The 13,924-nt window shown below is 43.0% G+C and overlaps 1 protein-coding gene across 3 annotated transcripts in view; it reads left to right on the top strand.

Annotated features, from left to right (window-relative positions):
• Positions 1-1,104: 1,104 nt before the first annotated feature.
• LOC140716570 (mitogen-activated protein kinase-binding protein 1-like) overlaps positions 1,105-13,924 on the top strand; it is a 137,595-nt gene continuing 124,775 nt past the window's right edge. The window contains exon 1 of one of the 3 annotated variants that reach the window (XM_073029409.1): positions 1,105-1,468. In XM_073029409.1, coding sequence (XP_072885510.1) covers positions 1,352-1,468 — 117 coding nt within the window. In that variant the 5' untranslated portion in view covers positions 1,105-1,351. Of the gene's footprint in view, positions 1,469-5,350; positions 5,390-13,924 lie in introns of those variants that run through there. The other 2 variants (XM_073029408.1, XM_073029410.1) reach the window with 2 other exon arrangements.

Genomic DNA, 13,924 nt, shown 5'->3' with positions numbered 1-13,924 from the left:
TAGGAAGAGGATGTTTCTTATGGTGGGGGGGAGTCTAGGACAAAAGGGCACTGCCTCAGGATCGATGGGGCATCCATTTAAAACAGATGCGAAGAAATTTCTTTCATCAAAGGGTGGTGAATTTATGGAATTTATTACCACAGGCAGCTATGGAAGCAGGTCATTGGTCAGGTTTAAGGCAGAGCTTGATAGTATCTTGATTGGTCACGCATCAAATGTTACGGGGAGAAGACTAGGGAGTGGGGCTGAGGAGAGTTAACAAGGATCAGCCATGAATGGATGGCGGAGCAGACTCGACGGGCCAAACCGCCTAATTCTACTCCTACGTCTTATGTTATTATAATTTAGTGTGTGTTACTAATAATTCCTCTTCCACCTCCCGCCCAGATTGCTCCAGATTCCAGCAATCGGGTTAGGATCTGTGTCTTCATGAACAACTAAATGTTTCAACCCGCGAAGCCCATGTCGATTTGAAGAATAAGAAAATCATCTGCCCACCTCATCGAGCATCAGTTGTCCTGTGTGTGACAGAGTTTACAAATCTCACACAGGCCTCCCCACTCACCCCGGAACTCGAGTAAAGGTATTAGAAGATGAAAGCATCTGCAGAGTATCAATGCTCAATTTAAATTAAATAACGTGCGTCCTTTCTGCCGTTTGTACTCCCTCAAACACAGGAGCAGAATTAATACTGCACTGGCACATGTTGTATGTAAAGATTCCCATACAAAGACTGACCAAGCAAAAGGTACAAAAATATAACTGTAAGAAGATAGCCGGTTAAAAGAATGTGAAACATAAGCTGCAAAGTTACATGAGTTTTGGCTTGTCGATAGCGTTCATTGGCTCAGTCTTCTGCCAGTCATTCTTGCTTTATTCAATGACTAGAGCGTGAGGGTTGACGTTACTAGTTCTGCGAATCGATCCGTACTTCAGAAAGTCGAGTGAAGAAGGCGTGATCTTAAATTCCCTTTCTGAAGTTTATTGGTTAAGAAGGTTGCCAATCCCTATTCGATCCAATCACCAGGCAAAACCGTATCCCCAGTGAAGAGGATCTCGAGGGGATTGGGCAGGCCGTCGTTCAATCACTCTCGGTGATCCAATCGCCTGCTGCCGATTGAGTTTGAATCGGGTCCACGCGCTGTGCCGTGAGCGAGGGTAGCCGTTGGAGGCTGGAATTTAAATCTCGGTTCGTGAGTGTGAGGTATTCTTCCGAGTAAATAAACAGCAACGAAAGTCCTCGAATCTGTCAGAGCGGCACCCGAAGACGGGCAGCTTCTGAGGAGTTTTTGTTTTACTGTTGTTCGGAAGTTTTGCCAAGCGAGGCCTCCGGAGGCAGCGGGTTTGCCAGATGGCGACGGCCGGGGAGAGTAGCAGTATCACCAGCCGCATTAGGAACCTGTTGCGCTCGCCACCGGCCCTCAACCTCAGGAGGTCCCGACCGGCGGCCAGGGATGTCTCGGAGCGGGTAAGGTGGAGGGACGGACAGGGGTGGTTAAGGGCTGTGGTCGGGGAGTGTACACTTCTGGACGGTGTTGTGGGTGTGATTTTTGGGAAACACTGGCAGCTGGGCTACGAGGTGGTGTTTTTGCCCGTGCCCGCGCGAGTTGTGCGCATGTTGTCTGCGTGCACGGTCTGTCTGTGCGCGTCTCTGCGCTACCTGCGCGTGTGCACGTGCTGTCTGCGTGCGCGCAAACAATATCAAGCTGGATGGAAAAAGCTTTTCCAGTACATAAAAGATGATAGAGAGATGAGAGTGGATTTAGGATTGCTGGAAAATGAGGCCGGACAAATAATACGTGGAAATTCAAGCAACACACACAAAATGCTGGTGGAACACTGCAGGCCAGGCAGCATCTATAGGGAGATGCTCTGTCAGGACGAAGGGTCTCGGCCCGAAACATCGGCAGTGCTTCTCCTTCTAGATGCTGCCTGGCCTGCTGTGTTCCACCAGCATTTTGTGTGTGTTGCCGGAGAAATAATAACGGGGGACAAGGAGATGGCATATCAACTAAATCAGTCTTCACTGTGGAAGACACTAGCAGTGTTCCAGATGTTATAGGACTTCAGGGAAGAGGAGTGGGTGCAGTTACAATTATAAGGGGGAAGTGCCTAAAAAGCTGAAGGAAGTAGCGCTAGTGATTATGGAAGCATTTGTAATGATCTTTCAAAAATCATTGGATTCTAGCATGGTGAAAGAGGACTGGAAAATTGCAAATGTCACTCCAGTCTTTAAGAAAGTAAGGAAGCAGCAGAAAGGGAATTATAGACCAGTTAGCCTGACAGTGTTTGGGAAGATGTTGGAGTCAGTTGTTAAGGATGAAGTTAACATAAAGGACAACATAGGACAATCGTCCTATTTTCCCTTGAGGGAAAATCGTGCCTGACGAATTTGTTGGAATTATTTGAGGAGATTACAAGTAGGATAGATAAAGGGGATGCAGTGGATGTTGTACATTTGGATTTTGCGAAGGCCTTTCACAAGGTGCTACAGATAAGGCGGCTTACCAAGTTATGGGCCCGTGGTGTGTCAGAAAAGTTACTGGCATGGTTAGAGCATTGGCTGATTGGGAGGAGGCAGTGAGTGGGAATAAAAGGATCAAAGAGTTTCACAAGGATGATTCTGGGAATGAAAGGGTTATTATATGAGGAATGTATAATGGCTCTGGATCTGTACTCGCTGGAATTTAGAAGGATGAGGGTGGATCTCATTGTAACCTTTCAAATGTTTGCAGATAATATGAAGATAGTGGAAGGGCAGGTAGTGTTGAGGAAACAGTCTGCAGAAGGACTTAGATTTGATTAATTGACATTATTACTTGCGTCCTTCATATATATGAGTAAAAATATTTACGTTGCGTCTGTTTAAGTGCGTGATGTGCAATTTATAGTAATTTGTAATAAATAGTATGTACAACAGGACAGTTAATATAACTTCGAAATACAGTTGTGTCAGCATGAGTTAATCATTCTGTTGGCCTGGTGGAAGAAGCTGTCTCAGAGCCTGTTGGTCCTGGCTTTAATGCTGCTCTACCTTTTCCCGGATGATAATAGCTAGAACAGTTTGTGTTTGGGGTGACTTGGGTTCCCAATGATTCTTCCGGCCCTTGTTACACAGCTCTCTTTGTAAATGTCCTGAATCATGGCAAGTTCACAAATACAGATGTGCTGGGCCGTCCACACCACTCTCTGCAGAGCCTTGCAATAGAGGGAAGTAACATTCCCATATCGAGCAGTGATGCAGCCAGTCAGGATGTTCTCAGTTGCACCCCTGTAGAAAGTTCTTGCAATTTGGTGGGGTATGTACAGACCACGGTGATGTGTATGCCAAGTAACTTGAAGCTGTTCACCCTCTCAACCCCAGATCCATTGATGTCAATAGGGTTAGCCTGTCTCCATTCCTCCTGTAGTCACAACCAGCTCCTTTGTTTTTGCAACATTGAGGGGGAGGTTGTTTTCTTGACACCACCGTGCCAGGGTGATGACTTCTTCATAGGCTGTCTTGTTATTATTTGAGATTAGGCCAATCAATGTAGTAGAGTCAGCAAATTTATTTAGCAGATTGGAGCTGTGGGTGGTGATGCAGCTCCAATGAGGATGAGGGGAATGGACAAAGAAGTGGCAGAATAGATGTGGAAAGGATGTTTCCCATGGTGGGGGAAGTTTAGGACAAGAGGGTACAGCCTCAGGATAGATAGCCATCTGTTTGAAACAGAGATGTGGAGATAGTTCTTTAGCCAGAGGGTGGTGATTTTGTTACCCCAGGCAGCTGTGGAGGTCAGGTCGTTGGGTGTATTTAAGGTGGAGATTGATGGGTTCCTAATTGGACATGACATCAAAAGTTACAGGGAGAAAGCTGGGGAGTGGGACTGAGGAGGGGTAAAAAGAATCAGCCATGATTGAATGGCGGAGCAGACTCGATGGACCAGATGTATTTTTGGGTACCTTCCTTAATGATATTGGCCCATGGCATACTGGGGAGTAGCATAGTAGCATAGTGGTTAGTGCTAGTGATAACCATTGGGCATTTGATTCCTGCCACTGTCTATAAGGAGTTGGTATGTTCTCCCAGTAACTGAGTGAGTTTCCTCCAAGTTTACATCTTTTATTATTTCTGCCAAAAATGCATGACCATACACTTCTCTATATTTCATCTGCCACTTCTTTGCCTATTCCCCTAATCTAAGACCTTCTGCAGACTCCCTGTTTCCTCAACACTACCTGCCTTTCCACCTATCTTCATATCATCTACAAACATGGCCACAAAGCCATCTATTCTGTCATCCAAATCATTGACCTATTGCATGAAAGGATGCAGTTTCAACCTCGAGCACAGTGGGACACCACTAGTCAACCAGAATAGACCCATTTTATTCCAAGTCTTTGCCTCCTGCCAGTCAGCCAAACATCATTCCATGCTGGTATCTTTCCTGAAATACAATGGGCTTCTATCTTGTTAAGCAGCATCATGTGTGGCACCTTGTCAAAGGCCCTATGAAAATCCACTGACTCTCCTTTCTGGCCTGCATTTCTATACCTCCTTATCCCAATGTTTAAAACCCTTTTTCTTTAATTATGACATCAATATCTACCTCTTCCAGAGACAACCAGAAAGTATACATTAAGAAAGTTCATACACAGAGGAACAGGACCTGACATCTTGTTTCTCTCTCCACATGTGTTGCCTGACCAGCCAGTTATCAAATCAAGTCGTCACCTTTTATTGTCATTTCGACCATAACTGCTGGTACAATACACAGTAAAAACAAGACAATGTTTTTCAGGACCATGGTGCTACATGAAACAGTACAAAAACCACACTGAATTACGTAAAAACAACACAGAAGAAAACTACACTAGACTACAGACCTACCCAGGACTGCATAAAGTGCACAGAACAGTGCAGGCATTACAGTAAATAATAAACAAGACAATGGGCACAGTAAAGGGCAGTCCAGACTCTGGGAATTGAGGAGTCTGATGGCTTGGGGGAAGAAACTGTTACATAGACTGGTCGTGAGAACCCAAATGCTTTGGTGCCTTTTCCCAGATGGCTGGAGGGAGAAGAGCTTGTATGAGGGGTGTGTGGGGTCCTTCATAATGCTGTTTGCTTTGCGGATAGAGCGTGTGGTGTAAATGTCTGTAATGGTGGGAAGAGAGACCCTGATGATCTTCTCAGCTGACCTCACTATCCGCTGCAGGGTCTTGCGATCCGAGATGGTGCAATTTCCAAACCAGGCAGTGATGCAGCTGCTCAGGATGCTCTCAATACAGCCTCTCTAGAATGTGATGAGGATGGGGGGATGGGAGATGGACTTTCCTCAGCCTTCGCAGAAAGTAGAGACGCTTCTGGGATTTCTTTGCTATGGAGCTGGTGCTGAGGGACCAGGTGAGATTCTCTGCCAGGTGAACACCAAGAAATTTGGTGCTCTTAACGATCTCTACCGAGGAGTCATCGATGTTCAGCTAAGAGTGATCACTCCGTGCCCTCCCGAAGTCAACAACCATTTCTTTTGTTTTGTTCACATTTAGAGACAGGTTGTTGGCTCTGCACCATTCTGTTAGCCGCTGCACCTGTATGCTGACTTGTTGTTCTTGTTGATGAAACCCACCACGGTTGTGTCGTCAGCGAACTTGATGTGATTTGAGCTGAGTATTGCTGCACAGTCGTGGGTCAGCAGAGTGAACAGCAGTGGACTGAGCACACGGCCCTGGGGCCCCCTGTGCTCAGCGTGATGGTGTTGGAGATGCTGCTTCCAATCCGGACTGACTTGAGGTCTCCCAGTCAGGAAGTCTAGATCCAGTTGTAGAGGGAGGTGTTCAGGCCCAGTAAGCACAGTTTTCCAATCAGTTTCTTAGGAATGATTGTGTTGAATGCTGAACTGAAGTCTATGAAGCATTCGAACATAACGTCTTTTTTTTGTCCAGGTGGGTTAGGGCCAGGTGAAGGGTGATGGCAATGGCGTCGTCTGTTGAACGTTTGGGACGGTACGTGAGCTGCAGGGGGTCCAATGAGGGGGGCAGCAGGGTCTTGATGTGCCTCATGACGAGCCTCTCGAAACACTTCATGATGATGGATGTGAGTGCAATGGGACGGTAGTCATTGAGGCAGGACACTGAAGACTTCTTTGACACGGGGATGATTTTTAGCATATTATGATTTTATTAGCTTTTTGGTCCTGGTTGGCCTTACACTTTCCTTATTGTTTTGCTCTTTATATATTCTGTCTACTGGATATGCTTTTCTTATCTGCTCTTTGCTTTCCTAATTTAAACTTTAATTTAAGCTTTAAACTTTGTTCTTCCAGTCTTTTTTTGGGATATTTAACTCTTGGCATCAGACCAGACTTACTATTCATCTTGTCAACCAGAGACTCTAAATGTAGTATTCCAATTCCCTTGTGGGAATATGACTGCTCTAACCCCCTTGAATCTCTTTGAATGTTTCTGATTTAGCTTCAGGTTATTATTTCCAGTCCACTTCTAGTCAGGCAGTCATAGAGCATGGAAACAACTCCTCTGGTTCACTGTTTGTGCCAAGCATTGAGCGCTGACTGCACTAATACCATTTTATTCTCCCCATGTTCCCATCAACTTCTGAACCAAATTTAAAACACTCATCCACACAGGATGTGAAAGGATCTGGAACATCCAGACCAAACCAGTGTAGAACATGGAAGGTTCAGTCAGAGTCCCTGAAGATGAAACAAATAAAGTTTGGAATGAGTGTGGGCTCTTCCCCAATTTTCATTCTTGACATGTGTTTTATCTTTGCCTTTTCCTATAAATATTTAATTCTGACAACTGCCACAGAAATGCTGTCATGATGATCCTGTCACCCAACCTAACTGCATTCTTTTGTACCAAATTTCTATGAATCTAGAAGTCTCACTCTTGCACCTCCACAGCCTCACATTCATCTGCACTGTAGGGTGGTACTGGATATTATCACCTTCCAGCATTGGCTTGATTTTTCTTGTCCTCATTCCTGTTTCTTTCTGTACTGTTGGTCTTGCAGTGGACCATGAGCATTTAGCTGTTCACTCTCTATCCAGAATGATCAGTGGCAGCTCAATGATAATCTTTGACTTTGGCACCTGGGAGATAAGATACCATCATGCAATCATTTATGTGACCACAGAACCACCTATTTACTCCCTTAACTACTGAATCCTCCATCATTATTTTGAGCTTAATTAGTTGGACACCAAGGGTGTGCGAAAGAAGTTACTTTTTAATCAGGGTGGCAATAGAGACTTTGAAGACAGAGTTTCGCTCCAGTTTTTCTGAATTGAGGAGCAACCAATCAGCCATAGGGTTAGAAAGGGCCAATAAAAATAATTCAAGTGCAAGTGGAGTGGTGCTTCATTTTGAGTGTGCCAGTCTTTGGAGTGACTTTGGCTCATCAGGCTTAGACAAGATCAGCTTTTTGTAAGGTACAAGGGGTGATTGATAATTTCATGGCCTAAGGTGGAAGGAGTCAGTTTTAGAAAACCCAGCACACTTATTTTTCAGCATAGTCCCCTCCTACATTTACACACTTAATCCAGTGGTCATGGAGCATACGGATCTTGGGCCTCCAGAAAGTGTCCACAGATGGGTGATTGAAAAGTTCATGACTTAAGGTGGAATGAGATGAGTTACACATGCAGGTCAACACTTTGATTATGCAGGAAGTTTGAAGTTAATAACTCATCTCCTTCTACCTTAGGCCACAAACGTATCAATCACCCCTGACGAGTTCTTAATTTCAAACTTTCTGCATAATCACTCAGTTGAACTGCACGTGCATGTAACGAGAGCTGTATAACTCATCTCCTTCTACTTTAGGCCACAAACATATCAATCAGCCCTCGTACATCGTCTCGTAAGTTACTCTTTCTGTCCTTGTTCATTCCTCATCTATTAGGGCATAGTAAATTAGTGAGAATGGCTCCAGGGGTAGTGTTCTGTACTGCGTGGGATGTGGGAAGTCTGAGAGACCTCCAGTCTCCCAGATAAACAGATGTGCACCAGGCTGCAGCTCCCAAGAGAACATGTTTAGGAACTGGACCTGCAACCAGATGACCTTCGACATACAGGAGAATGTGTAGGTGACAGACAAGAGCTACAGGGAGGTAGTCACTCCTAGGTTGCAGGTGACTCCTAGGTGACTGTCAGGAGGAGGGGAATTGCACAGAAAGTGTAATGTACACCTGTGACCATTCCCCTCAATAAGTATATAACTAGATACTAATGAAGGGGACGACCTACTGGGAAAGCCACAGCGACCGGGTCTCTAGCACTGAGTCTGGTGATGTGGCTCGGAAGAGCAGAGAGGTGAAGAGAATTGCAGTTTTGATAGGAGATTCCTTAGTCAGAAGAACAGAGACGAAGTTTTGTAGGCCCAATAGAAACATCCAGGTGGTATGTTGCCTCCCTGGTGCCAGTTCAGGGATGTCTCAGATCAGGTGCATGGCATTCTTGAGGGTAAGGGTAAGCATCAGAAGTTTTGGTGCATATTGGAACCAATGACATAGGTAGTCAAGGTGATGAAGTCCTGAAGAGAGATTTTAGACAGCTAGGTAGAAAGCTGAGAAATGGAACCTCCAGGGTAGAAATCTCTGGATTGCTGCCTGTACCATGTGATAGTGAATGGAATGATTTGACAGGTAAATGTGTGGCTCAGCAACTGGTGCAGGGGACAGGGTTTCAGATTTGTGGATCGTTGGGATCTCTTCTGAGGATTGTATGACCTTTATAAATGGGATAGGATACACCTGAATTGGAGGAGTCCAATATCCTTGCTGGCAACGATGCGAGTTGCAACATGGAGGGTGTTGAATCATTGCAGATAGAGTGAAGGAACTGCAAGCATAAAAAGACCCTTACTTGAGTTTTATACAGACCCCCAAACAGTAGTAAGGATGTGGTCTACAAATTACAATGGGAGATGGAAAATGCGTGCCAGAAAGGCAATGTAGCAATAGACATGGGATTTCAATATGCAGGTAGATTGGAAAAATTAGGTTGGTGGTAGATTCCAAAAAGGGGTAATTTCTAGAATGCCTAAGAGATGGTTTTTTCAAGCAGCTCATGGTTGAGCCCTCTGGGGGATAAGCTATTTTGGATTGGGTGTTGTGCAGTGATCTGGAAATGATTAAGGAGCTTAAGGTAAAAGAACCCTTGGGGGAAAGTGATCATAATATGATAGAATTCACCCTGAATTTTGAGAAGGAGAAGATAAAGTCAAAGGAGTATTACAGTGGAGTAACAGGAATCACAGTGATATGAGAGAGGGATTGGTCAGAATTGATTGGAAAAGAACATTGGCAGGAATGATGGCAGAGCAACAACAGCTGAAGTTTCTGCAAGGTAATTTGGAAGGCACAGGATATATATGTCCCGAAGAAGTAGTATTCTAAAGGCAAGATGACACAGCTGTGGCTAACAAGACAAAACCAACATAAAAGCCAAAGAGAGGACATAGAATAGAATAAAAATTAGAAGTTTGAGGACTGGGAAGTTTTCAAATACTAACAAAATGCAACTAAAAAGTCATTAAGAAGGTAAAGGTGGAATATGAAACTGTACAAAGTACTCCAAGTGCTTCACTAATAACTTGTATAACTGCAACATTATGTCCCTGCTCCTAAACTTGGTGCTGTGACTGAAGGTCAGCATGCTAAATGCCTGTTACACCACCCTGTTTACTTGCATGGCATTTTCAGCGATCTGTGCACTTGTACTCCCAGGTCCCTCTGTTCCACAATGCTCAACACGTTCCTACTATTCATCAAGTAGGTTCTACCCTAGTTTAAATGTCCAAAATAAGACAGTCTTGCAGAATTTGGGCCATTTGGCCCATTGAGTCTGTTCTGCCATTCCATCACGGCCGATTAATTATCTCTCTCAACCCCATTCACCTGCTTTTACCCTGTAACCTTTGATGCCCAGACTAACCAAGAAGCTATCAAACTCCAGTTTAAATATACCCAATGACTTGGCCACTACAGTTACTTATGGCAATGAATACCCAGGATTCATTACCCTCTGGTTAATGAAATTCCTGCTCATGTCCCTCTGGTCCTAGACTCACCCACTGTACATCTCCATACATCTACTCTATTCAGTCCTTTCAGTATTTGACAGATTTCAATGAGATCCCCTCTCATTAGAGTCATAGAAAAGTAGGGCACAGAAACAGGCCCCTTGGCCCATCTTGTTCACGCTGAACTATTTAAACTGCCTAGTCCATTGACCTGGACCCAGACCATAGCCATCTGTACTTCTACTGTCAATATACCTATCCACACTTCCCTTAAACATTGAAATCAAGCTCACTTGCTCTGGGAGCTTGTTCCATGCACTGGCAATTCTGAATGAAGAAGTTTTCTCTTGAGGTCCCCTTAAATGTTTCACCTTTAACCCATGACCTCTAGTAATCCCATCCAACCTCAATGGAAAAATATCAGAAGGGCTAAAAGAAGACATGAGGTAGCTTTGGCAGTCAAGGTGAAGGATAATCCAAAGAGTATATTAAGAGCAAAAGGATAGTAAGGGATAAAATTGAAGATCAGAGTGGTCGGCTATGTATGGAACCAAAACAAATGGGGGAGATCTTAAATGGGTTTTTTGCGTCAGTATTTACTAAGGAAACTGACATGGAGTCAAAGGAAATAAGGCAAACAAGTAGTGAGGTCATGGAACCTATACAGATTGAAGAGGAGGAGCTGCTTGCTGTCTTGAGACAAATCAGAGTAGATAAATCCCCAGGACCTGACAGGGTATTCCCTCGGACCTTGAAGGAGACTAGTATTGAAATTACAGGGGCCCTGGCAGATATATTTGAAATGTCGGTATCTATGGGTGAAGTGCTAGAGGATTGGAGGATAGCTCATGTTGTTCTGTTGTTTAAAAAAAGGCTCAAAGTAATCCGGGAAATTACAGGCCAATAAGTTTGATGTCGGTAGTAGGTAAATTATTGGAAGGAGTACTAAGAGATAGGCTCTACAGTTGGCCCTCCTTATCCGCAGGGGATTGGTTCCGGGACCCCCCGTGGCTACCAAAATTTGCAGATGCTCAAGTCCCTTATTTAACATGTATCAGTATGGTGATCTTTGGGACCCAGTGGAACCCTGGACTTTATTTAACATGTCTCTGTGCGATGGACATTAGGACCTGGCGGTACAGCTCTGAATCCGTAGTGTTTCTGTTTACAAAAATAATCATGATCGCGATTGAAAATAAGGTGGAAGTAATAATGCAATTGGAAAGAGGTGAAACGCCATCGGTCATTGGAAAAGTGTTAGGCTACAGTTGGTCAACGATCGGAACAATTTTAATAGAGAATGTGAAAGGCCCTGCCCCAATGAAAGCTACAATTATTACTAAGCAACGCAGTGGTTAAATTCAAAGGCAACAGGAGTGAATCTGCAGCTGCTGGAAATAAAAACACAAAATGCTGGCAGAACTCAGCAGGCCAGACAGCATCTATGGGAGGAGGTAGTGATGACGTTTCGGGCTGAAACCCTTCAACCCTTCGCAGTGGTTAAGTTATTGAAATACGTATGTTTCTTGAGTGTTTTATATGCATAGAATATATACTGTATACGAACACAAACATTTTACTTACTGAGGCTAAATAATACCGGATGTACCTGTTCCGACTTCAAATCCGACTTAAAGATGGACTCAGGAACGGAGCTCATTCGTAACCCGGGGATTGCCTGTACTTTTAAATCATTTCTAGATTACTTATAATACCTAATACAATGTAAATGCTATGTAAATAGTTGTTATACTGTATTATTTAGGGAATAATGACAAGAAAAAATATCGTCTGTACATGCTCAATCAACGAGTGCTGGAGAGAGAACTTCCGAGTTTTCCCGATCCATGGTTGGTTGAATCCGCGCATACGGAATCCGCGGATAAGGAGGGCCGACTATACAAGTATTTGGATAGACAGGGACTTATTAGGGAGAGTCAACACGGCTTTGTGCGTGGTAGGTCATGTTTTTTTTTAATTTGTTTTTTTATACATTTTCTACATAGCTACAGATTAAAAAAAACCCCGGATCAAAATGAAGAACATTGATACAGTGCAAAAATAAACATACAATAATAATATGATACAAAGAAAGATAATTGAGAAAGCATCCAAATTGAAGACATGTAATATTAGTATCCTCCCCAAGCCCCGCAACAACAAAAAACTCCAGACCAACCACAACACAATATAGAGAATATAAATCAGGACAATCAAACCCCCAAAACTGTAAATACAGTTAGCAACAGAAGATATTAATGCCTACTACAAAAACAAAAGGAGCTGAAAGCAAGGGACCGAAAAAAAAAAACGCTAGTTAAGAGGAAGGTTATGAAAGTACTCAATAAAAGGTCCCCAGACCTTATGGAACTTTAAATCCGAATTAAGGACTGAATAGTGAATTTTTTCAAGGTCTAAGCAGGCCATAATATCGTTAAGCCATTGAGCATGTGTGGGCGGGGCAACATCTCTCCATCTAAGGAGGATTAAACGTCTAGCCAGGAGAGAAGCAAAAGATAATATTCGACACTTAGTCGAACTCAGACGTAAATCTGTCTCACCCCAGAAACCGAACAAAGCAATTAAAGGGTTAGGTTCTAGGTGGTGATTCAGAATATACGATAATGTTATGAGGACATCTTTCCAAAATTTCTCCAAGCTAGGACAAAACCAGTACATATGAATGAGAGAGGCCTCGCCCCTTTTGCATTTATCACAAAGCGGACTGATGTTAGGGTAAAATCGAGATAATTTAGATTTAGACATATGGGCTCTATGAACAATCTTAAACTGTAAAAGGCAATGGCGAGCACAAAGAGAGGTTGAATTAACCGATTTGAGAATCGAGTCCCAAGTCTCATCGGATAAAGAGGTATTTAAATCATGCTCCCATGCCATTTTAATTTTATCCACAGGGGCACGTCGTAGGGCTGCTAATTTATCACGAATAAATGATATTAAACCTTTACCTAGTGGATTAATAGAAAGAAATAAGTCCATAACATTTTTCTCAGGCATTTCAGGGAAGTTAGGGATTAAAGGAGTAATAAAGTGTCTAATTTGGAGATATCTAAAAAAATGAGCATTAGGCAGATTGAACTTAGCAGAGAGCTGTTGAAAAGAGGCGAAGTGATTATCAATAAAAAGATCTTCAAAATGTCTAATGCCCTTCCTATACCAATCATGGAAGGCTGAGTCATACGTAGTAGGTAAAAAAAGGTGATTATGTAAGATAGGGCTAGAAAAGGAAAAACCATGGAAACCATAAAATTTCCTAAACTGAGCCCATATACGCAAAGTGTGTCTGACAAGAGGATTAACTATTAATCTGGACAAACTACTAGGGAGTACAGAGCCGAGAAGTGCAGAGATAGATAATTCTTTAGTGGAGCTCAACTCCATTGCCACCCAATTAGGGCACTCGGGTTGGCCATGGAAAAAAGACCAAAAGGTAGCACAACGTATATTGGCTGCCCAATAATATAAACGAAAGTTAGGTAAAGCCATGCCACCCTCTTTTTTAGATTTTTGGAGATAAACTTTGTTAATTCTAGAGCGCTTATTCTTCCACAGATATGACAAAATAATAGAGTCTAAGGAATCAAAAAAAGATTTAGGAATAAAAATTGGGATTGATTGAAATAAATATAAAAGTTTAGGGAGAACATACATTTTAACAACATTAATACGACCTACCAAAGACATAGATAGAGGTGACCATTGTAACAGACTCTGTTTAATGGTATATGAAAGATTGGCAAAATTTTCACGAAAGAGATCTTTAAACTTCCTTGTGACTATAATCCCAAGGTAAGTAAATTGATTGTGGACTACTTTAAAAGGGAGATCACGAAATGTTAATTCTTGTGCTTCTTTATTAATTGGGAAAAGTTT

The sequence above is a fragment of the Hemitrygon akajei genome, chromosome 25 (assembly GCF_048418815.1).
Source record: "Hemitrygon akajei chromosome 25, sHemAka1.3, whole genome shotgun sequence".
NCBI classification, from domain to species: domain Eukaryota; kingdom Metazoa; phylum Chordata; class Chondrichthyes; order Myliobatiformes; family Dasyatidae; genus Hemitrygon; species Hemitrygon akajei.
This window is presented reverse-complemented; position numbering and strand designations above follow the sequence as displayed.